Raw genomic sequence first — 23,228 nt, forward strand, 5'->3', positions numbered from 1 at the left:
TAAAGTGTGAATCCTTTAATAACCTGGATTGGTGTCACCCAATGGGGTAATGAAAAGGAGATGTTAATGTACTAGCTTCCTGAAAATATTTAAACATTTTCATACAATACTAGAACACTTACCTTCTTCCATGTTTAGCTTAATAGAACAAATCATATGTAAGTTTCATAGTGGTTCTTTTATTTATAAAATAATCACATTCAAGTCTTACCAGGGAGTAGCAAAGTGTTCAATTCTTTTCCTTTGAAGAAATAATGTAGAGCAATCACTCATAAATCCCTCTAATTATAAATAAAATCCAAGTTATTGTTTGACAATGAGATGCTTTATTAAACTTGATACATTTACTATATAAGAATTCTGTGAAAAAATGGGGTATCAAATTATTTTGGGTCTGAATCTTTGCATTATAAAATCTATCCCAAAACTATGTCATCTCACTGTATTCTGTGACTGTTAGCACACGGATGACCAAAGGCAACTACTTCCTTTCCTGGCAAAACAAGACAAATTTCAGCTGACATCCCCCATGGTGTTACAAGTCCTCTTAGTGACGTAGAAAGTCCCAACCCCCTTCTCTATGCAGTGTCATCTCCAGGAAGGTAAGCTTTAGGGAGCACCTGAGCCAGCCCTATATCTGTGCTTGGCATGAGGTTCACATGGGTTCGGCCTTGAGACGGGCATGTTCCTCTCAACCAAACAACTCTACTTGGATTATTCCGAGACTCCTTGGAGGGGTGAAACTTCTGGAAAAAAAGAAAGTAAGAGAGAAAGAGAGAGAAAAGGTCTGAATAATGACAGGAATACACAAAAGATCAAATTCAGCTGCACCAGTGCTAAGGGGAAGAATGAAGCAATTGGAAAACAAGCAGCTTTGTGGAACACGCTCTGGTATGACAAAAACTGACCAGACTGTCACTGCTTCCGACTTAGTGCTTGTGAAGCCCACCCATTCTCTTACCAGGCCTGGGTGTCTCTGCAGTAAGATGTCTGCGGTTGGTAAACAGTTCTGTAGAGTCTTGTTCTACCGATCTTTCTTCGAGGTCTGACTCTGGGATTGTAGTACAACCACCTAGTGGAAAAATACAAACAGTATTTTAAGCAATGTGTAAGAAAATCTTCCTCTCTACACGGCAAGCATAGCTTAGGAACACACTGATCATAAAGATAATAAATGACGTGACAACAATCTTCAGGAGTGGCCTGAAAAGAATAACCTTAAATGATTCTTTTTGGTGAGAATACTGGGAATGAGTTACTGCCCCTAAAGACATATTATACTGATTATGACTTGGCAACAGCAGCAACAGTATTGTCTTTAAATTTATCCTTTTTAAAGTCAGAAAGGACAAAACCTATAGCATATGTGATATCCAGAATATAAAGGCCCCTCAGCAGGAATTCCCTCTAATACCAGAGCATCAGAAACTATGAAAGAAGCAAAGCCCATGAACCATGAGGAAAAGAAGGCTTCCCGGAGCAAAGAAAAGGTTGCTGGTGTTCTGGTACGGTGGTTGTGGTGGCATTTCTCTGGAATTTGATTCTATTCCTGAATCCCAACACCTTACAGCACAGACACAAACACTTCATAATTCAACAGCAAAGTCATGAACTGCATTGTGGAAGGTTTCAATCCAAAGGTGACTTGAGGATGAGCTGGCGCTGTTGTGCTTTTGAAGTACTGGGTTTAACTCATTTGACTTTATCCACCAAAATCTTGTATGGGAAACTCACAATCATGAGAGAATTTCCTGACTACATCTGCAACTCGATTTGACTGATTTGCCATCATTTCCTGGAAATGTACTAACATGTTGTATACTGTACATGCTTTTTTCCAAAGCCATTCTTCTTGTTAATGAAGTGTGATTTCTCTTTCTGAGGCTTCTCACACACAGAGTCCAAAGCCTCAGCCCTCAAGTTTGGTTTTATGCATGAGGGGGTTTATGAAGCTCACAACATTCTGAGGAAAGAGAGGGTATCAGCAGCACTGATTTCAAAACCACATCATTCAAATGAGACGGAAGTGGCAAGATCCCAGGTTTCAAGGAAAACACACCTTACTATCCACGCCTCTGCATCAACTCTGAAACAGAAATCAGTGCTAAGGGAAATGACAGAAACGCATTTCCACACTCATAAAATAAGAATTAGAGCTATCCTCCAAGATTCCCTGAATAGAAAACATTAGAATTATCCATCAATGCAATGGAACTTGCCCAGTAATACCCAAAAATGACAAGGGCCTTATCCAGAAGGAGAACCAGGCTTATTTTTAATCTCTCCAAAGCCTGTAGATCACAGTAACCAGAACTATCATTATTGAGTACTTTCTAAGGGCTAGAAATCCTGCCCATATTATCTCATTTAATTCCTACACACTATACCATGAAATAGATATTATTATTGTTATTCTCATTTTATAAGAAAACTGAGGTCTCAATGAGATTCAATAACTTGCCAATGTCACAGAGCTCCAGTCTGGTCACATGGTGGGGCTGAGACCTTTGGAGAGGCCCCAAAAGCCAGTTCCTTTCCTCTCCTTCTTTACACTCATCCAACTGAGAAAAAAGGCAAAGGATACACGTGGTGGTGGCAGGGGCTGGGGGGAGACCTGGAAGACTAATGACAGGGAAGCGCAGAAAGAAGGGATGTGCTCCCTGCTGAACAGAACCCTGGAAAAAAAAAAAAAGGCAGAAAAGTCACTTCTCCATCCGTGAGACAGAGGGAGGTAGGGGAGGCCAGGAATGCTGTACTCATGCAGCTGCTTTCACACACAAGACAACTCCAGGAGGGAGGAAGAGACGAGCCAACAGATGAGAGCGAGTTTGATGAGCAGTTAAAACACCTGCCACGTGCTTGGGGAGAGGCAGGTCTCCACTGATAAATTAGTGTCCCTTTCATTCCAGCTGACTCAGTATTTTGACAAAACAGAAATAGAAGACTTCCTAGTTATCTATCCTGTGGGCTCAAAAGGAAAAGCCAGTTGCTATAGATTATCAACAATGAATGTAATCTCCTCTCTTCTCTTTGCCTTGTCCTGCATACAGAGATGGCAAGGTGCCCTGCCCTGGTGCTCTAACCCTCAGGTGCTATAGTGGGCACAGATTGCATGCACCTCCTCAGACTTCACACCCACAGCAGGGCACCTTGGCATGGGAATGCCACCCACCTTTCTTTCTTTTTTTTTTTTGAGGTGGAGTTTCACTCTTGTTGCCCAGGCTGGAATGCAATGGCATGAACTCGGCTCACCGCAACCTCCGTCTCTCGGGTTCAAGCAATTATCCTGCCTCAGCCTCCTGAGTAGCTGGGATTACAGGCATGCACCACCATGCCTGGCTAATTTTGTACTTTTAGTAGAGATGGGGGTTCTCCATGTTGGTCAGGTTGGTCTCGAACTTCCAACCTCAGATGATCCGCTTGCCTCAGCCTCCCAAAGTGCTGGGATTACAGGTGTGAGCCACCGTGCCTGGCGCCACCCCCTTTCTTTGGATGCCTCCTGTAGCCAGACTGTCCAACTGCACACCCAGAGTGTCTGCCACTTCCAGCTTGGAAAGAACAATGGTGGTGGGCTCTGGCATCCTGCCCAGCAAGTGTATCATAGGAAAAGAAAAGAAGCCAAAGCTGAGCAGAGAATTCTCCCTGGGCCCCCATCAACCAGGAATATGTTAGATGATTAGTTCTCTTTTGCAGGACTCCAAAAAAAGGCTGTGTGCTGCGTAGCTGCACCTGCTCACCATCTTCATGGCTCCTGGAAAGAGGCACTCCCAGATGTAGGCAGCACCACTCTGCATGACCTCATATATTCCCTTGGTTGCTGCCCTTTGTCCCCACCCTCCCTTCCCTGGGTTTGTGTTCTCAAACAGCCATCACTTTAGTCCTTGCCCCAGCCTCTGTCCTCTTGAGAAAATCACTGATACTGGGAGTAGTTCTATAGTAAAAAGTAGGTCTTCACAATGGAATTTTGAAGTTAGACTGGCCACCCATCTGTAAGCACTAGGTGCTCCATAGCTGGAGGTGAACGGGATGGTAATAGCCCCTGATGTGCAATTACTTATGCTTTCACCCATGCTGAACTAGGATGATGTGCACGCAGAGGTCAAGACACTGGGAGATCAAGGGGCTATGGCATGGAAACATGTAATCATAAGGATTTCAGATGCTGCTTCTGATGACTGAGTATCTCGCAAAAAGAAAATGGTAGCTCATGGGCTAATGGGCAATGGGAGGCAAATCCACAAATTCAGAAGGCCTCTTTGGCCTTGCTCATGTAATGAGATCATCACATCAGCCAAACAGGAATCACCTGGGAGCCTGTCAGAAATGCAGAATCTCAGGCCCCATCCCCACATCTACTAAATTAACATCTGTTAAGAAACAACAGATGAGTATATCTGATACTTTTCCTAGGAAAAAATATATATTTGTTAAAAATTTAAGGGCAAGAAATAAAAGAATACAGATAAAATATAAAACTTCCAAACAAACTGAAACTCTCTGAGGTCATCCATGGAAATGAAGTCTGGGTTCCATGGACGCCAGATGAAGTACCCTTGGCTTAGAGTCCATCTCATAAAAGGAGAAGGGGAAGCTGCAGCTGGAGGAAGTCATCCAAACACAATGGCAAGTGTGACACAAATAAGCCCGCAGGCAAGGACAAGCAGAACTGCAGGCTTCTGGCCTGAAAATCAGGCAAGCGTCTCGCCTTGAGGAGGGCAAGGGACTTCAAATCCCATGGACCTACTGTGTGCTGAGCACTCTACCTTGCATTTTCAGTACAGTAACTCACTCCATCCTCAAATAACACCATCACAAAGGGCTCAGTGCCCTCATTTTGCAAGGGTAAATGTATTGATAGCAATGTGTGCTTTTCTTCTATTGGCCCTCCCCCTGCCCCTTTTCCTACAATGTTACCCTAGGCCATTTTGTGCCCCCTCGCCTCCAGGGAAGTTTGTAATGGGGACCCCATTAATAAAAGTAGCCTGGAAATACTTTTCTTTCCAGCTTTGGTTTTCCATAGCCAGGGCTCCCTGAAGAGATGGAACTGAGAGAGTGAGAGACAGCTGGTACCAGGGTTGCCTCAGAGGCAGCAGCCTACAGCCCAAGGTAACAAGACATCATCCAGAGATGGAGGCATGGGACACAGAAGGACTGGGCACCAGAAGCCCCAGCCTTAGCCACAGGGAGCCCTGGAGTTGACTCCACTGATGGCTCAGGCAATGAGGCTGTGGGTAGCTACTGTGTCTTCATTTTCTGAGCCCCATGTATAAGCCTCCCTGGATGCAGTGGGGTGTGGCAAGGGTGGGCAATAATAACAGAGACTGAATTCCCTACCCTATTGTTATTAAAGAAAATACAAATTTTACATTTCTTGCATCTCTGACTTAGCTATGCAGAGTCAGTTTCAATTTATTAAATAAAACCAAGAGATTATGTTATTTGCTAAGGCTTACACAAGTTTCTATACCACTGCAACCCAGCTCTCCATATATTACAGTGATGCTTCTAAAAAAAACTTGCTTTTCAAATTTCCAATCTATCTAAACCAATACTTTTGTAAAATGTAACAGAAATGAATAAAAAAAAAACTAGTAGAAAAATTAAATGAATAAGACATCAGCTTTCACCTTTTAGAATTAGGTTCAACAGTTGTAAAAACACCCTTTCAATTGTTACAAAAGTTTCTCAACACTTTGTGAATGTCAGGTAACAAAAAGTTTGCAGACAGAGGCCAGTCTTTCAGCCATACTTTGAGTAGCACTAACTATAAGACATAGTCTAACTTAATAAATGTGATATGTAGAATTAGGGTTAAAAATAATAATACAGCAAATTCCTATTTATCTAAGGTTCAAATACCAGCAAACTCCTTGTGGCAACAAAATGGGCTTTCACAACCTATGTTCATTCTTTCTAGTCATACATCTAGTGACTAGATGTGGCAGCTCTCTCTCTAGTGGTCATGGTGTTCAGAACAATCTCCCTTTCCCACCAATGCAGGATATCTAGGTTCCCCTCACCACTGCTAGGTGGAATATAATTAAGGGAAGCTGGCATCTTGAGTCAGAAATCTAGATGCATTTCCACAATGGAATATTGCTGTTATACATAATAGTTTTATTATAGAGCCCTATTACAATTAAGTTATTGCTTTAAAAACTTTTCTGGACTAATCTGGAAACCTAACTCATGTGAAATTATATAATATGAAGCATATATAATGAATTTTGAACAATCAGCATAGAACCAAACTGTTAATAAATTGGAGACTACATCAATGGATGTTAAAAAGGATGTGTTTGAGGCACTTTATTATGGGGCCTATGACTGAACTGCTGACAATCAAATTATGTATATGGCCCTTTGTGTTAACTAAACTTTGCTGTAAAAATTTGACTTTTCCACATTGATAACATATTCATACATATAGCAATCATTAGCCAGCCAAAAATTTATTTAAGTAGAAAAATCTCACTTAAAACTTCGAACAAATAGGAGTTTGCCCTATATTTATAAAGATAACACAACTCTAGGATTTTTAGGGATTTCTAGCTATCCTCTAACCTGTTTCCACATTCAAAAGCAAATTATAAAATGGCTGCACTTCCTTCTCAAAAAGTGGTACATATTTTGTCAGCAGGTGAATTACACTAAGATATTTCTATCCATTGTCAGAAAAAACAAACAAAAAACAACAACGAAAGGAGCTTAGGCCCTCTCTGCAGGTTGCTATTGTAGAGTTAACTGGAAGAGGTAGAGTTCAAAGGTTAAGATAGGAAGTGAAGCAGAAACAAATGTGACTGTCATCTAGAATACCGGAGATCAAAATTGGAATGCAAAGTAAGCAGTGGTATGCTGGTAAATGTAGAACAGCTGGCTTTCCAGGAAAAAAGAGGAAAGCGCCAATCTATAGTGTTTACTCATCTCTGCGGGACGAATACTCCCACTATGGCCAATTTCAAATAACCAGAATGACATCACCAAATGTACAGCTTGGCAGAGATGTGTAGTAGCACAGTATTATCTAGTATTTTCACCATACAGATTTATAGATGTAAATAACCTCAAGAGAATACATAATAGTAAAACATAGTAAAATAATTAGGAAGGAAAAGTTTTGAGTTTGTATTATCTTTGTTTTTATATAATTTATTTCATTGTAAGTTTATACAATTTTTAAGAATGCCTATATATTTAACAACAGACTCACAAAATTTCTAAAAATTCAGCAATTGGTTCTCACCAGCTAGCGCAAGCCGGTTCTAGCACTGACAGTGGGGATGGTATAGGGAGGTTAAGGTTATGCTTTGAAGTCTGGATTCATGGCTCCACATTGACGAGTTAAGTGACCTTCTTGAGCAAGTTATTTCACTAAAATCAGTCTCAGTTTCTGCATCTTCTAAGAGACTAACATAGCTCTGCTTCATAAGGGAGAGAGATGAATGTGCACAGTGCCCGGCACATTGAAACACAACTAAGTCCTGACTATTTTCAGGCCAAAGGCAGGAACACCAAAAGAAGAGTAGGGTAAACAGGTCAAGATAAAGTCCCTAAGGTGGGGGTTTGGCAGGGAAGGTTTCAAACAAACTGATATATCCCTGGGGCCAAAGACAGCTCTCCAGCAAATAGAAAAGTGCCTGATAACCTTAACCAGGTGGCCACCTCGGGAGTTGGCTAATCTGTTTTACTCAAGCCCTGCCTAATATCTCTCCTGCTACTTGATCTGCTGGGTTCCAAAATTTGATTCTACCCCAGGTGAATCAGGCCTCCTAGCTGAGCCTCCTTGCCTCAAAACCTACTTTGTAATTCAAATAGCCTAAACCAGGTGGTTGGCCAGATAGTAAATATTTTTTAGGCTCTGTGGGCCATCTGGTCTCTGGTGCCACTATTCCATTTTGCTGTCATAGTGCAAAAGCAGTCATAGTCAATACATAAATGTGAATGAGCACTGGCAGTGTTCCAATAAAACTTTATTTACTAAAATAGCTGTTGGGCCAGGTTTGGCCTGTGGGCCATAAGTAGTTTGGCAACCCTGGTCTAATTTGAGGATCATGGAAAGCTTCTCTGCATACAGTATCATAATTTTCAAAGTTCCTAGAGGCATTTAACACTGCCAGATGTCTTATCTTACAATATTACTATGAGAATATCCTATAGTGTTATTATCATAAGTTTAAAAGCATAGTTTTTGTCCAACTGTGACAAATGTTCTTTCTTGTTGGGTAATAAAAAAAAGTTTTTCTCTAACAGATTTTACTTTTTAGAATAGTTTCAGATGTGCAGAAAAATTTAGCAGATAGTACAGAGAATTGCTACATATCCTCTGCATAGTTTCCCCTATTTATTAATATTTTTCATTAGTGTGGTACATGTGTTACAACTAATGAACCAATATTGATACATTATTATTAACTAAAGTCCATAGTTTATTCAGATTTTTTCATTTTTACTTAACATTCTTTGTCTTTTTCAGGATGCTATCCAGAATATTTCATAACATTCATTGTCACGTCTCCTTTGGCTCTTCTTGGTCGTGATAATTTCTCAGACTCTGTTTTCGATAGCCTTGACAGTTTTGAGGAGTACTAGTCAGGTATATTGCATGATGCTTTTCTATTGGAATTTGTCTGATGTTCTTCTTATAATTACACTGGGGAATTTCTTAAAGAAGGTTGTTTTTTTTCCCATAAACTCTTAGAGTTTCCAATATTTTACAATTGTCTCCAGGAGTTTCTCTCTTCCTCTATCAAAAGTGAAGCCAAGTGGGCAGTGAATGGAGAGGCCCCTGAAGGATGGAAGGCAAAGCACAAGGCTTAAGTCTTGGATGGTGGAGTTCAAGTTATCACAGTAGTGGACTAAGCGGCACCTAACTGTAGGACCCGAGGCAGGTCATCAGTTGCCCCATCTTTAAACAGGGCGTGATGTTGAGGCTGACTGTGAGCATGCCATGAGATCATGTAAACCCAGCATCACGCTCAGCACACTGTGCATTTTATCACCTCCTGCCTTCTATTTTTTTTTTTTGTATACATGCACTTTCTGCACCATTTTTTTGTGGAATCAAAGAACTGTAGCTTTAGGTTTAATGACTTTCATGTAGTACATATCAAGACAGAGGCTCAGAGAGGGGAACTGATGCCGCAAATGTCCCAGAGTTAGCGCAGTTTCCCCTCCTTCCTATCGCACTAGGGCTTTCTCAATAACATTTCTCTTTTTTTGTCCAGGAAGATCTTAATGGATTTGCTTGTGAGTTGGCTGTCCTAACTAGTCCTTCCTTTCAATGATACAGAAAATCCAGAGGCCTGGCAAGCTGTTCTGTGGGTATATTTGAAGACTTTGCTGGTTTATTTTCTTGTAATAGTGACCTTTGTAATAAACTGGGTATTGGATGAGAGTGTTCCATTCCCTCATAGAAGAGAAGATCTTTTCTTCTGTTTTCTTCATATATTTAAGAGGAATCAGACAAGGAGACACTTTTAGAGAATCACAAATGACCACAGACCTTGTTCTGACTTGCCAAAGAATCTTCTGTTTGTATGACCTGAATTGCCACTAAGAATTAAAAACAGCAGAAACCTCAAAAATATACACCAGTGACATTTTTCTTTTGATCATGATTTACTTGATGGATAAAGCGTTTTTTTGAGATTTCATTTCAATGGTTTATAATTCATGTGCAGTGTGAGGAATGGGTCCTTTGAAAAGAACATCACACTATCTTAAATATGAAGCTTCCCTCAGACTCAGAGACTCTCTATAAATATATTCATTTGAAGAAATTTTACTGTGTGTGTGTGTGTGTGAGACACAGAGAGAGAGAGAGAACTGGAGAAAAATTTTGTACTCCCATTCTGTACGTTGCCTATTCACTCTGTGTGTGTGTGTGTGTGTGTGTGTGTGTGTGTGTGTGTGTGTGTGTGTGAGAGAGAGAGAGAGAGAGAGAGAGAGAGAGAGAGATGATTCATATATATGCACATAGGTACACAGACATGTATAAATTTTCTGATAATTCTCTACTCTGTTAGTTTTTCCAGTTATTTCAAATATTTTTTTTCTAGCCCAAGGAGAATGTAAGCTATAAAAAGCCAGGCATCTGCTGTATGCTTGTGTAGCAATACTGGCTGAGTATTTAGACGCTTTTTGGCAAACTGGAAGAATAGAAGGAAGGGGGATGGGCAGGAGAGAGGGAGACAGGATGAAAAGCAAAGGGGAGGAGAAAGAACGGATCATAACATATTTTATCCTTCTGTGTATGCACTTCTACACAAGACATTAGAGGTGATTTACAAAAGGTGTAAATGACAAAATTGTAAATCATACAAAACATAATAGCAGCTAGAAAAACGTAAACCAGACTAGGAGTTATAGTGAGGAAGAATCATGGATAAACACAGACAAGGACCTACACAAGGGCTACAGTGGAGAAAAAATGCAAAATGTTATGGAAAGAAAGTGGGACTGCACTTCCTCTGATCCATCCTCCATGACCTCTCGTCTTCCACACTGGACTTCAGACCAAAGGGCTCAGTCTGAACTCACTTGGACTTAATTTTTCTTTCCCTCAAGAGCACCCAACTGGTAAAGCTATGATGGTGGGAATTTTTTTGACTAATACTTTGATTTACTTGAGAGATATATATATCTCAAATAAATATTTGAATATATATATCTCAGTAGTCACACACACACATATAAATGTGTGTGTGTGTGTGTGTGTGTGTGTTTCTGTTCTGTGCTCAGGGGCCACCTTGGAAAGCCAACATTTCTGTGAATTTTTTTTTTCCTTTTTTTAATTTTACTTTAAGTTCCAGGATACAAGTGCAGAATGTGCAAGTTTGTTACAAAGGTATATGTGCACCATGGTGGTTTGCTGTACCTAACAACCCACCATCTGGGTTTTAAGCTCCACATGCATTAGCTCATTTGTCCTAATGCTCTCCCTCCCCTTGCCCCCAACCCCATGACTGGCCCCGGTGTGTGTTATTCCCCTCCTTGTGTCCATGTGTTCTCATTGTTCAGTTCCCACTTATGAGTGAGAATATGTGGTGTTTGGTTTTCTGTTCCTGTGTTAGTTTCCCGAGGATGATGGCTTCCAGCTTTATCCATGTCCCTGCAAAGGACATGATCTCATTCATTTTTATAGCCGCATAGTATTCTATGGTGTATATGTACCACATTTTCTTTATCCAGTCTATCATTGATGGGCTTTGGGTTGGTTTCATGTCTTTGCTATTGTAAATAGTGCTACAATAAATACATGTATGCGTATGTCTTTACAGTGGAATGATTTATATTCCTTGGGGTATATACCCAGTAATGAGATTTCTGGGTCAAATGGTATTTGTGGTTGTAGATCCTTAAGGAATCGCCACACTGTCTTCCACAATGGTTGAACTCATTTACATTCCCACCAACAGTGTAAAAGCGTTCCTATTTCTCTACAGCCTCACCAGCATCTATTTTCTCCTGACTTTTTAATAATTGCCATTCTGACTGGTGTAAGATGGTATCTCATTGTGGTTTTGATTTGCATTTCTCTAATGATCAGTGGTGTTGAGCTTTTTCTCATATGTTTGTTGGCTGCATAAATGTTTTCTTTTGAGAATTGTCTCTTCGTATCCTTTGCCCACTTTTTGATGTTTTTTTTTTTTTCTTATAAATTTAAGTTCTTTGTAGATTCTGGATATTAGACGTTTGTCAGATGGGTAGATTGCAAAACTTTTCTCCCATTCTGTACGCCACCTGCTACTCTGATGATAGTTTCTTTTGCTGCACAGAAGCTCTTTAGTTTAATTAAATCCCATTTGTCAATTTTGGTTTTTGTTGCAATTGCCTACGCTTTCTTCTAGGATGTTTATGGTTTTGATTTTTACATTTAAGTCTTTAATCCATCTTGAGTTAATTTTTGTATAAGGTATAAAGAAGGGGTCCAGTTTCAGTTTTCTGCATATGACTAGCCAGTTTTCCCAGAACCATTTATTAAATAGGAAATCCTTTCCATTGCTTGTTTTTGTCAGGTTTGTCCAAGATCAAATGGTTGTAGATGTGTGGTCTTATGAAATTGGGTTTTCAAAGGCACTCACTGAGCAGATGTTTTCCAGAATAACATATATATAGGAGACTGTTAATAAATACAATAGGCATAGACCTCATCAAAGCACATCTTGGAAATAAAGCCCTTGGGAATGGAATATTTTGCTTACTGTGCTCTTAACACAGCATGGTGAATCAGGTTGACACCATTCAATGTTGCTGCTGCTCTCTAGGTAAGACTGGAGGACTTATGTCCACTTGTCTCTCATTTCCATTTCCACTCCACTCTTCACTGTGTTGTCATGTAGAGGCAAAACCCCCTTAACCAGGTATAATTTTACAGTTTCAAACTCAGCAAACCAGCAGAAGAAAATGCCTTTCTATATAGTCTTAGATTTCCAGTGCCAACATACGATACTCAGTTTTCTACGTTCTTTGTAAATCCATCCCGTGACTTTTCTTTCTCCCTGTTTTTGCAGAAACCATGCTGACCACATTGACAGAGACAACAGTGGTTAGCTGCAGAGGGGCAGGTGAAGGTCACTGTAGTGTGTGTCCAATAGGATGCCCCTTGAAATGTATGGAGCTCAGTTCCGCTGCCTAATAACCAACTTTGATCCCCACAACATGGTGGGAACTGAAAGTGTGTTTAAGACTATGCATGTACCCATGTTTGAAAATATTTCCATTTCACACCTCACAGCAGAGACAAAGTGTGTGAATAAAAGGGAGTCTAATACATTTTAAGAGGTCTAACATGTGTCTCAACAAGTTTTAAAACCCCTGTAAAGGCTGAACACTAAGTCCCTTAGGGCATAAGGGCTCCAGTCAGAGAGTCGGGATTTAAGAGAGCAGGGTTCTCCTGATATTAAGATGTTTCCACAACTTGAATAATGATAGGTGTCCAAGTATTCTTTTAGCTGGATTGCTGGTTAGAATTTAGGCTCACTTGGTGGTGAGAATTAAGAAATTACAGAAACATAGCTATTTTCAACCATTGATAATTATGTAAACAGAATGTACTCAGCAGAAAAAGAGTTCTATTTACAAAAAAGCAAGCACAGTCCATAAATCCTACAGATTGGAATGGATCCAGGTTAAGAATTTCTCCAGATGTCAGTCTGTAAACAGGGCTTCATAAAGTGAATTCCCCAATTAATTGTTGGCAGGAGCGGTCTCTACACTACGTTGGTGCATTGCGACTCCCTACCATATGTAGGTGAATTGCTGTCTGGCCCTATTGATCGTTAATCAGTTATGATACAACAAAACTCAGAGAAAAGCAGCTGGGGTCAGCACAAATTCTTCTGATACGGCGAGAAGGCACTGTAAAATTACTGCTCAGGAACTTGGAGATCTGTTCACTGAAGGAAATGAGAACTCTTCTATTTATTTGCATTACATCTGTTTTTCTAACACATTTAGTTCTTAACCTAGAGCACTAGGAAAGACACACACCCAGTAAGAACATAAACATGGAACCTAAAAAAAACAAAACAAAACAAAACAAAACAAAACCTATACTCACTATTTTGTTAAAGTCTCCAATCACAGTGTTTTTACACATGTTAACAAGGCCATTAAATCCTCCAAACAGGAACACAAAAGTATTGCCCAGCCATTGTGAGAAGGTGGGGAGGAAAAGAAAGTTAATATTTGCTTTTCCTTGCCATCTGATCAACGTCTGGAACACTCTGCAATGAAATGTAAGATCTACTGTCTTTCAACTAACTCTTCACTATACAGTACAATGTTTTCTAGTTCGAAAAGAAGGTATTTGTGATTTTTAATTTCCATTTTGTTTCTAAATCCTAAAGAAGTCCAATGTACAATTGGAAAGAGACATAATTTTAAGATATTTCCATTTCAAATATTTTCCTTTTCTAAGTCCCTCTTCAGAGACCAATACTCTCTCAAAAGTACACATGCACAAATAAAACATTACAGCTACAGTTGAGAAAGAAAGGAAGCCAATGGTTCTGCAATAATAATTTCTCAAAAAAGTGAAATGAAATGAAATAGTAAGAGCATAACTCCACTTTGCCTGGACACCACATAATAAGAGAGCTAGTGTTCCTCACAGCTTTCCCTCTTGCATCAAGTGGCTATTCATTCCCCAACGATCCTGGCAACATTTCTTCAACTTGAGTTTCTTTCCACATCCCAATTAAAAGTCATAATCTTGACCAAATTGTGTTGTTTTTAATAATGACAGAGTCGAGGTGGTGATTAGGAAACTGAGAGTCCAGCTCGGTCACTGGCTTGGAAACAGGTTGAGAGAAGAGAGAAAAGAATACAACAGCTCTGGAGTATGCCTGTTTTATCATATCCTTCCACATAGGACAAGGAAACTGAAGAAACACTCAGGACTTCTTCCCAGGCAACTCTACTATCTAGCCATGTATTTGTTTAACAGCCCATTAAATAAACAATGTCATATTTTAAAGAAAAGAGAAATATACACAGAGTGGCAAACTAAGGGATACTCTGAAAGGGGACATGACATGGCAAGTATCACGTGTCTTGAGCAAAGTCAAAGTCTGGGCTTTCATTTCCTTTCCTTTCAATGCAGAAAATATAGCATGTGCTTTCTGAGAGATTAGGATTAAATTAGATGCTTGTAATGGGCCTATCACAATGCCTGGCACAGAGAAAGACTCCCAGTAAATGTTAGCTATTATTTTCAGTTCTAACTCCCAATATATATTAGTCATTACAATTACAGCCAAATACACACGAAACTGCAGGCCATGAATACAGCATGAATTTATATATGACTTTCTAAAAAAAATGCTCAGGTAAAAAAGTCGAGGATGGAGTAAGTAGACCAGTGTCATAGTTGAACTCAGTGGTGAACAGCAAAATTGTCACCAAGGCATTAAAAGTAATTCACATGAAAATACTGTACACATCCCTTTTAAAATGAAACCACGGATAGTCTACTATCATAGATAACCACTCCTCTGAGATTACAATAGGAATATTTAAAGGGCTCAAATGATGATGATGATGGCAACGACGACCAGGGGTACATAATCACATTCATTGTTTTCTATTTACCAGCAGTGCTATTACTACTGAAAAATGCAAACCCACAAGATAATATGACATAAATGGATGAAACATTAAGATAAAAGGGTAAAACAGTGGTAGGTTTGCTTTCTCATGGGAAATTGAAATGGCCAGCAGCTGAACCTTGAAAGAGGAAGTCTGCTGATCTAGTGTTACTAAACATAGGAGGCAGCCAAGGAACAGAGAAATAGAGCAATGTATTTAAATGTATGCCTTGAAGGAAGCAAACACCAATTATTTTTATATGACTTTAATTCTCCCAGTGAATACTTTATGGGTGTTGGCAAGTCCTTCTGGAAAAGGAAGGGATTATTAATGAAGGATTCAGTGGCAACTGCTCACCAGTGCTCTAAGAAATAACACTTAACAAAGAATCATTTAGTTCACACCTCATCTCTAAAGACATAGAAATTTTAAGGATCCTTTTAAAAAATAGTAAAATATTATGTTCACATGCAAAGCCCTTTCTATTTTAGTTTCCAAATGATTCTATAGCCTGTGTGATAAACAAATCAGCTTCCCACAGGAAAATAAACATATAGAGGGAAGGAGTTAAATTTTTTTCCTTTTATGCAAAGAGTAGGTGCTTAATATTTACTTGTTGACTTAAAAAGGAATGCGTGAAACTTGAGGAAATACAGCCTTAAAAAAAAAGGTCATCATTTAAGAATGTTCCAGCACATCCTTCCAGGACTGTGGGCTAAGCACAGCCCACTAATATATAGGCTAGTAAATCTGAGGAAATGACCAATCAGCTCCTGTATTCTATCCTGTTTCTCCAAAAACGTAACCCATTCACTCTAGCAAATTCCTATATTATGTAAAATGAAATCTCTCTAGCTAACTGCCTGCTCTTAAAATTCTCCAGTTGCTTCAAAAGCATGGCCTCTAGAGCCAAACCGTCAGAATTTTAATCCCAGCTCCACGATTATTAGCTTTTTTAAAAAAAGAAAAACTAGTTATTTGATCTTTCTCTGCTTCAATTTCCTTATTTGTAAAATGCAGATAATAATTATACCTAGCTCATAGGGTATTGTAAAGATTAAATGAGTAAATGGATGTAAAGCACTTCACATGGTGCCTGACTCACAGTAAATGATAGATGAGTGTTATAATAATAAGCATTTCCAGCATCAGCATCATTTTTTTGCCCTATATTGCCAAATTATTCTAGTCTAAGCCTGACATTCTCATGTAAGATGAGTGGGGAACTGAAGGTACAAAGGGTAGTAAATTTTAGGAAGACAGAGCAGCAACTATAGCTATCTAGAACACCAATAGTTGGGTTAAATAGTCAAATAGAACCTTAACTGGTTGTCTGATCTGGTAAAAACAACAACAACAAAAACACCACTGGCCAATAAGAAATAACAGCTTGGCAAAGAAAGAACAAAGATTAGGGTCCAGATCAGTAATACAGGACAACAATATACATCAAATTAAGAACAATTTACTATCTTTTGACCCCACTTTCATGCCAGCATCTTCCTCCGTTTCTTTGCTCCTCTTAGCAGCAAAGCTTCCTCAAAGAGTTCTCTATATATGCTCTTTACAACTCTTCTCTTTTCCTTTCTCTCACACACCCATCCCAGTCTAGCCTTTGCCTCTGCCACTCTACAGAAGCTGCCCAAGATCACAATGACCTTCACATGGCTCCATTAACGGGCTAATCTTCAGCTCTCAGCTGACTTGACCCGTGAGCAGCATTTGACACAGCTGATTCTTCTGTCTTCCTCGAAACTCTTTTTTTGCCTGACTTCTAGGATACTACATTCTACTGATTTTCCTGTTACCTCACTGCAGGCTCTTTTTCAGTATTCTTTGCTGGTTCCTCCTCTTCTCCCAAACTTCCTAAAAGTTACAATATCCAGCACTCAGTTTTTGGTCCTCATCTCTCTTCTAAACTTACTCCCTTGGTGACTTTATCCAGTCTTCTGGCTTTAAAGTAACATTTTCATGCTGACAACTCCTAATTTTGTAACTCCAGCCCAGATTTCTCTCCTGAACCCCAGACTCATACCCAATTACTTACTTAATATCTCCACTTAGATCTCTAACAGCATCTCAAACTCAACATGTCCCAAACTTTACTCTTATTCTTTTCCACAAATCTTTCCCATCTCACCCCACAGCCTTCCCCATCTCAACTCAATCCTTTCAGTGTCTCGAGTCAAAACTACTAGAGTCATTCTAAATTCCCTTCTTCCTCTCACATATCATGTCCATTCTGTTAGGAAATTCTACTGTTTAAACATTTGAAATATATCCAGAATCAGACCATTTCTCACCACTACTACCACTTTGGTACAATCTATCATCATCTCTTACCTGAATTACAGTAATCTGCAGTTTAGCTGTCTGTAGTTTAAGTTACCTGCAATCAACCACAGTCTGAAATATTAAATAAACAATTCCAGGAATAATTCACAAGTTTTAAATTGCACTTTGTTTGGGTAGCGTGATGAAATCCTGGGTCATCCTTCTCCATCCTGCCTGGGACGTCACTCATCCCTTTGTCCAGCACATCCATGCTGCATATGCTACCTGCCTGTTATCATATAGGAAAAAACAGCGTTTTTTTCATAGTACAGGGTTCAGCACTATCTGCAGTTTCAGGCAACCACTGGGAGTCTCAGAACACATCCTTCAAGGATAAGGGGGGATTACTGTATTGCTAAATTGCTTCTCTGAGTAACCCTTAAATTGGACTGCCCATTTTTATCTCTGACCCCCACTATAGTTTATTCTCAAAAGAATAACCCCTGATCATTTTAAAAGGTAAAGTCATGTCATTCCTTCATTCAAAATGGTTTTCCCCATTTCACCCAGAGGAAAAGCAAATGAGCAAATGTCTGCACAAAGGCTGCACATGATCTAGTCCCTGCGGCTTCCTGTCCTACCGCACTGCCTCACTGTCCTTTCTGTCCCTGGAACACACCAGGACCATTCCCACTTTAGGGATTGTGCTGACCATTCCCTTTACCTGAAACACTTGTCCCTCTGATTTCTGCATGAATAATTCCCTCACCTTCTTCCAGTCTTTCTTCAAAAATTGCCTTGTGAACAAAGCCTACCCTGACCACCCAATGTGAAATTATAACCATAGGCCCCCACCCCTTTTCTGACACACATTTTCTTTTTCTGTAACATTTAACATTAGCACTTACAACTTTCTCACATACATAGTTCACTTATTTATCATGCTTATTGTCTTCCCTTGTGAGAATAAGAGTTCCAAAATGGCAGGGATCTCGTCTAATTTGGTGGCTACAGTATCATAAGTCTTGGAACAGTGCTTGGCACACAATAGGCACACAATATTTAGTTGTCGACTTAAATGAACGAATTTAGGCTGAGAGATTAGAAGGAAGCAATGGAAACCAAAATCAATTCTAATTTTTACATAGTATTATCTGCCTTTTCCACTAGGAGGTTGGAAAGCAGTTACAATAGAACACAGTATAGAATCTCTTCTTTCTACTCCCCAGTAGACCTGGCTGCTCTGTGAACCCAAAAAGGTTCTCAAACAGTTCTTTGCTTTAGCTGATACAAATCTTTAGGAAATGAATCTCACTGGATGAAAACACACGGAGAATTTGTGAGACTGAATAGGTACAACAACAAAATGTCCACCCCAGGAAAGAAATAAGATCCCAGTAGTAATTTTTGCAGGAATCAAAGTTAAAAAGAAGTAACAGAGCACTTGTAATTCTAGTTCTTGATAATAGTTATTTGTGGATGAAGAAACTGCAGAGGAAGGTACAAAGACATGTGTCTGCTTGGGAAATTTCTCAAAACGAATGAAAAAGGATCCATGTTATATCCACTGGGGCATCAAGTTATGGCCTGGAACAGTTTATTTTTCCCAGGCTACTTCAAATCTAAACGTGTTTTTAAAAGCAAGCCCAATGAAAGATTAGATAAACAACTGGACAATGTTTTTTACACTCTGGTAATATAAACATTTCAAATTCCTCCCTAACTCTTTACTAGCGTAAATCTCTAATTCCGGAGAAGGTGAAATATCCTGAAAGTTTAAACATTACTTTGAATTATTCACATTTACCTCCATCTCTATCTTATATTTTTCTGCCAATAAAAAGTCAGGTTTTGTCCAAACTATGGTACTATGACTCCCTTGCAATTGTCAAACAATTGGACTAACCCCAGCTCTACTTTCCTTGAAGATGGAACATAGCAGCCCTTCCCAATGGTTTCTGTTCTTTTCTTTCTTACCTCCTATACATCCTGCACTGCCCTTTTTCAAACCAAGCCTTTATAAACACAAAGAGGAAATGTAGAACTGTCTGCCTTCAATTAAGCTATGAAAACAATTTTAAAAATGGTATCAAATACAAAAGAGATCAACTGAAATAGAAAACATCAGGCAGAGGAGAGAGCTCTCTCTGGTTAAGGAAAGGGGATATAGAATAACAGCTCCAAGAAGCAACTCTGTGGAAATGCTACAGAAAGAAGAAAAGGAAGGGAGAGAATGGAGGGAAACAAAGGATGTGAAAACCCAGAGGGAATGAGGATAAGCAGCTCACTGTATAATCCACAAGTCGGAAAGTACAGGGATGACAGGGTGGTGGCCAGGAGAGAAAATACTGAGCTGAGAGAGCTGTTCCATTTACATCATAGTCCACAGTTTATGAAAGAACTTCACCTGACCCTGGTATCACAACTTTGAGCAGTAGAGTAGGTAAAAATCTGCAACTTTTTTGTTCCCAATTTTTATTTTAGAATCGGGGGTACAAGTGCAGGTTTGGAAAGGGTATATTGCGTGATCCTGAGACTTGGCGTATGAATGGATCCATCACTCAGGTAGTGAGCATAGTACCCAACAGGTAGCTTTTTTCAACCTTCACTCCTGCCCTCCCTGCTCTTACATTCTCCAGTGTCTATTGATTCTCTGTTTATGACCATCGTACTCAATGTTCAGCTTCCACTTATAAGTGAGAAGACGTGGTATTTGGTTTTCTGTTTCTGCATTTAGTTCACTTAGGATAATGTTTTCCAGCTGTATCCATGTTGCTTCAAAGGACATGCTTTCATTGTTTTTTATGGCTGCATAGCATTCCATGGTGCATATGTACCACATTTTCTTAATCCAATCCACTGTTGATGGTCACCTGGGTTGATTCCACATCTTTGCTACTGTGAATAGCACTGCAATGAACATACGAATGCATGTTTCTTTGGGAAAATGATTTATTTTTCTTTGGATATATACCCAGTAATGGGATTACTGGGTTGCATGGTAGTTCAACTCTCAGTTCTCTGAGAAACCTCCAAACTGCTCTTTATAGTGGCTGAACTAATTCACATTCCTACCTACAGCATATAAGCATTCCCTTTTCTCTGCAGTCTCACCCAGACCTGTTACTCATTTTTTTTTTTTTTTTTACTTCTTAACAGAAGCCATTCTGTCTGGTTGAGTTGGTATCCCATTGTGATTCTGATTGGCATTTCTCTGATGATAGTGATGATGAGCATTTTTTCAGGTTTGTTGGCTGCTTCTGTGTCTTCTTTTGAGAAGTATCTGTTCATGTCCTTTGCCCATTTTTAATGAGGTTATTTGGTTTTTACTTGTTTATTTGTTTAAGTTCCTTATAGAAAATCTGCACCTCCATGCCCCAGAAAAACCACACATCAAGTTATCTCCCGGGCAAATTACCCAATACCTTTGAGTTTCTATTTCTTGAGAAATGAAAATATCTTCCTAAAACTGATTGTGGAGTAAATAAAACCTTATATAAGGCATCAGAGGTAAAGTCATGCTCAGTAATTGGCAGTTATTATAATAAATGATAAAAGGATTTACTGACCCAAGGTCAGACAATGAGCCAATGACCCTGTTAGGAGTAGAGCCCAGGTCTGCTGTGTTAGGAGTAGAGCCCAGGTCTGCTGTGTCATGAGTATTTTCTACCAAAGCACACTGCAGTAGTGAGAGAAACACAGAAAGCAGAAATTGAAGAAACTCTAAAAAAGGTATGAATGTACAAGGCAGGAATGTACAGATGATCTACAGTTTAGACAATGCAGACAACTAGATCCAGACTATGGGTTTTGAGGGGTGATGAACTGGATGCAATTTTTATATAAGAATATGTTAATCATAACTGAATAATAATTACATCAGTACCATTTTTTTTTCAGCACTTATATGCCAGCCATAGTGTTACTTATTTTATGTTTGCTGATTTAATAGTGATCTAGAATGGCAGTTTTTAGTGTCTCATTTCACTAATGATGAAACTAAGCTGTAAAAAGCTTAAGTGACTTGCTCAAAGTCACATACATAGTGACTGGGAGAACTTGAAATCAAATCTGTTATATGCTGACTCCAAAATTCAAGTCTAAACTATCCCATTATCTTGCTTCTCCTTGTCAGAAAGGAAAGACACGCAGAAATGAGGTTGTGAATTACTGTCCAAAGAATCTGAGTTCTAGATTGGCAAAAATAAGATCATGGTATATACTCCATATCCTCAACACCTACTACATCCCTTGCTCTAAAGAAAAGTGAAAGGGTTTGGGAAAATGACTGAAGTTTCCTCTTAGTAAAAAAGGAATTAGCACAGAAGTAACTTAAAGATATACCAATGAAGATAGATCCTTAGACTGTCTAAAATCATCTTACACTGTTTTAAAAGAATTCAGAATTGGTGGATACTTCTATAGGAATCCAGCATATAATTACAAAGGAGAGAAAGTGGCTCATTAGAGTAGATAGGATTTACAACTAAAAAGAAGTAAAATAATAAAGTGGAAAATAAAGCCTTTACCAATTATGTTGAAAAAAGACAAAATCAACCTTCTGAAAGTTGGGAAAATGCAAAGGAGTTCATAGAGGATAAAATTTAATTACGACAAATGTAAAGGAAAAATTATTAAAAGAATGATCACAGGGAAGAGAACTTGGCATCTTTTTAAAGATGCTGGACAGTGGTAGAACACTTAACATTTATAGGAAGACCTATTTTCCAAAGTTAGCACCACCATGCTATAAAACCACCCAAATCCCTGAGTACAAACCCATTCAGGAAAAAAACTTGAGAGCAATCTCATGCATGTATATGTATGCAAAACCCAAATTAGGGTATTAGTAAATCAAACTCAGAATCATATTTTTTGAAGTATAATTAAAGGTACTTGATTCAAAAATGCAAAATAATTCAATTAAGTCCTCAAATCAATATATCAAAATGGAATCTCAATAGAGGATAATATTTAACATTCACTTCTAATTAAAAAAAAAAAAAGAGATTCCATAGTGTGATGATGAGCAATCTGGACTCTAATTTTTTAAAAAATGCCAGCGAACTAGGAATAAGGATCTAAAACTAATAGGCAACATAAAATTTATAAGTAAAGCAGATAAAATATTCACATCAGTCACATTAGTATTAGGTTAAAGATGAGGATCTTAGCTATCACAACTACTAGTTAATATTGTTCTAGAAATTCAAGGCAGTATAATAAGATATTTTAGAAAGGAAGAAATGTATGCATTAGAAAAAAGAATGATCATAATTTCCAGATGATATAATTGTAGACCTAAAAAATTCCAAAAATATAAAATAAAAAGTCTTATTTTCCATCTATCACATAGACTAGGTAGAAGATTACAAAATACATGTAAAATATAAGTATAAAAATATTGATCATTTCTCTCTGCATTAACAATATCCAATATAGTGGACGTGTTACTATATTCAAAGTAACACCAATTAAATTACATCCTCTGCCAGGAATGTTCCCTTAAATAATATTCTTCATGAATCAGCTTAAAGAATAACTATGATAATAATTATAGAAATAATAATAATGACAATGGCTAATATCTGTCAAGTGCTTCTAAAAGGCAAGTGCTATTCTAAATGAGATACATGTAATAACATTCAACACTGTAACAACATCTACAAGGTAATGCTATTATAATCTCCCCTTTACAGATGAGAAAACTGAGGCACAGAGGGGTTAAATAACCAAGGTCACACAGCTAGTTAGTGTGAAGCTATGATATAAACTCAACCAAAAACATGGCTCTAAAACCATGTTCGTAGCATTTGGCCTCTCTAGATCACTTCCTCTGTAAAATTTTCTCCAGCCCCAAATCC

General features: G+C 38.7%; 1 protein-coding gene across 6 annotated transcripts in view; it reads right to left on the reverse strand.

Annotated features, from left to right (window-relative positions):
* Positions 1 to 306: 306 nt before the first annotated feature.
* BBS9 (Bardet-Biedl syndrome 9) overlaps positions 307 to 23,228 on the reverse strand; it is a 489,942-nt gene continuing 467,020 nt past the window's right edge. For all 6 annotated transcript variants that reach the window (XM_045387644.3, XM_065542147.2, XM_005549820.5 and 3 more), the window contains 2 exons: positions 962 to 1,072; positions 307 to 746 (listed from right to left, as the gene is read on the reverse strand). In XM_045387644.3, coding sequence (XP_045243579.1) covers positions 715 to 746; positions 962 to 1,072 — 143 coding nt within the window. In that variant the 3' untranslated portion in view covers positions 307 to 714. The remainder of the gene's footprint in view (positions 747 to 961; positions 1,073 to 23,228) is intronic.

Source organism: Macaca fascicularis, chromosome 3 (assembly GCF_037993035.2).
Source record: "Macaca fascicularis isolate 582-1 chromosome 3, T2T-MFA8v1.1".
Lineage (NCBI taxonomy): Eukaryota > Metazoa > Chordata > Mammalia > Primates > Cercopithecidae > Macaca > Macaca fascicularis.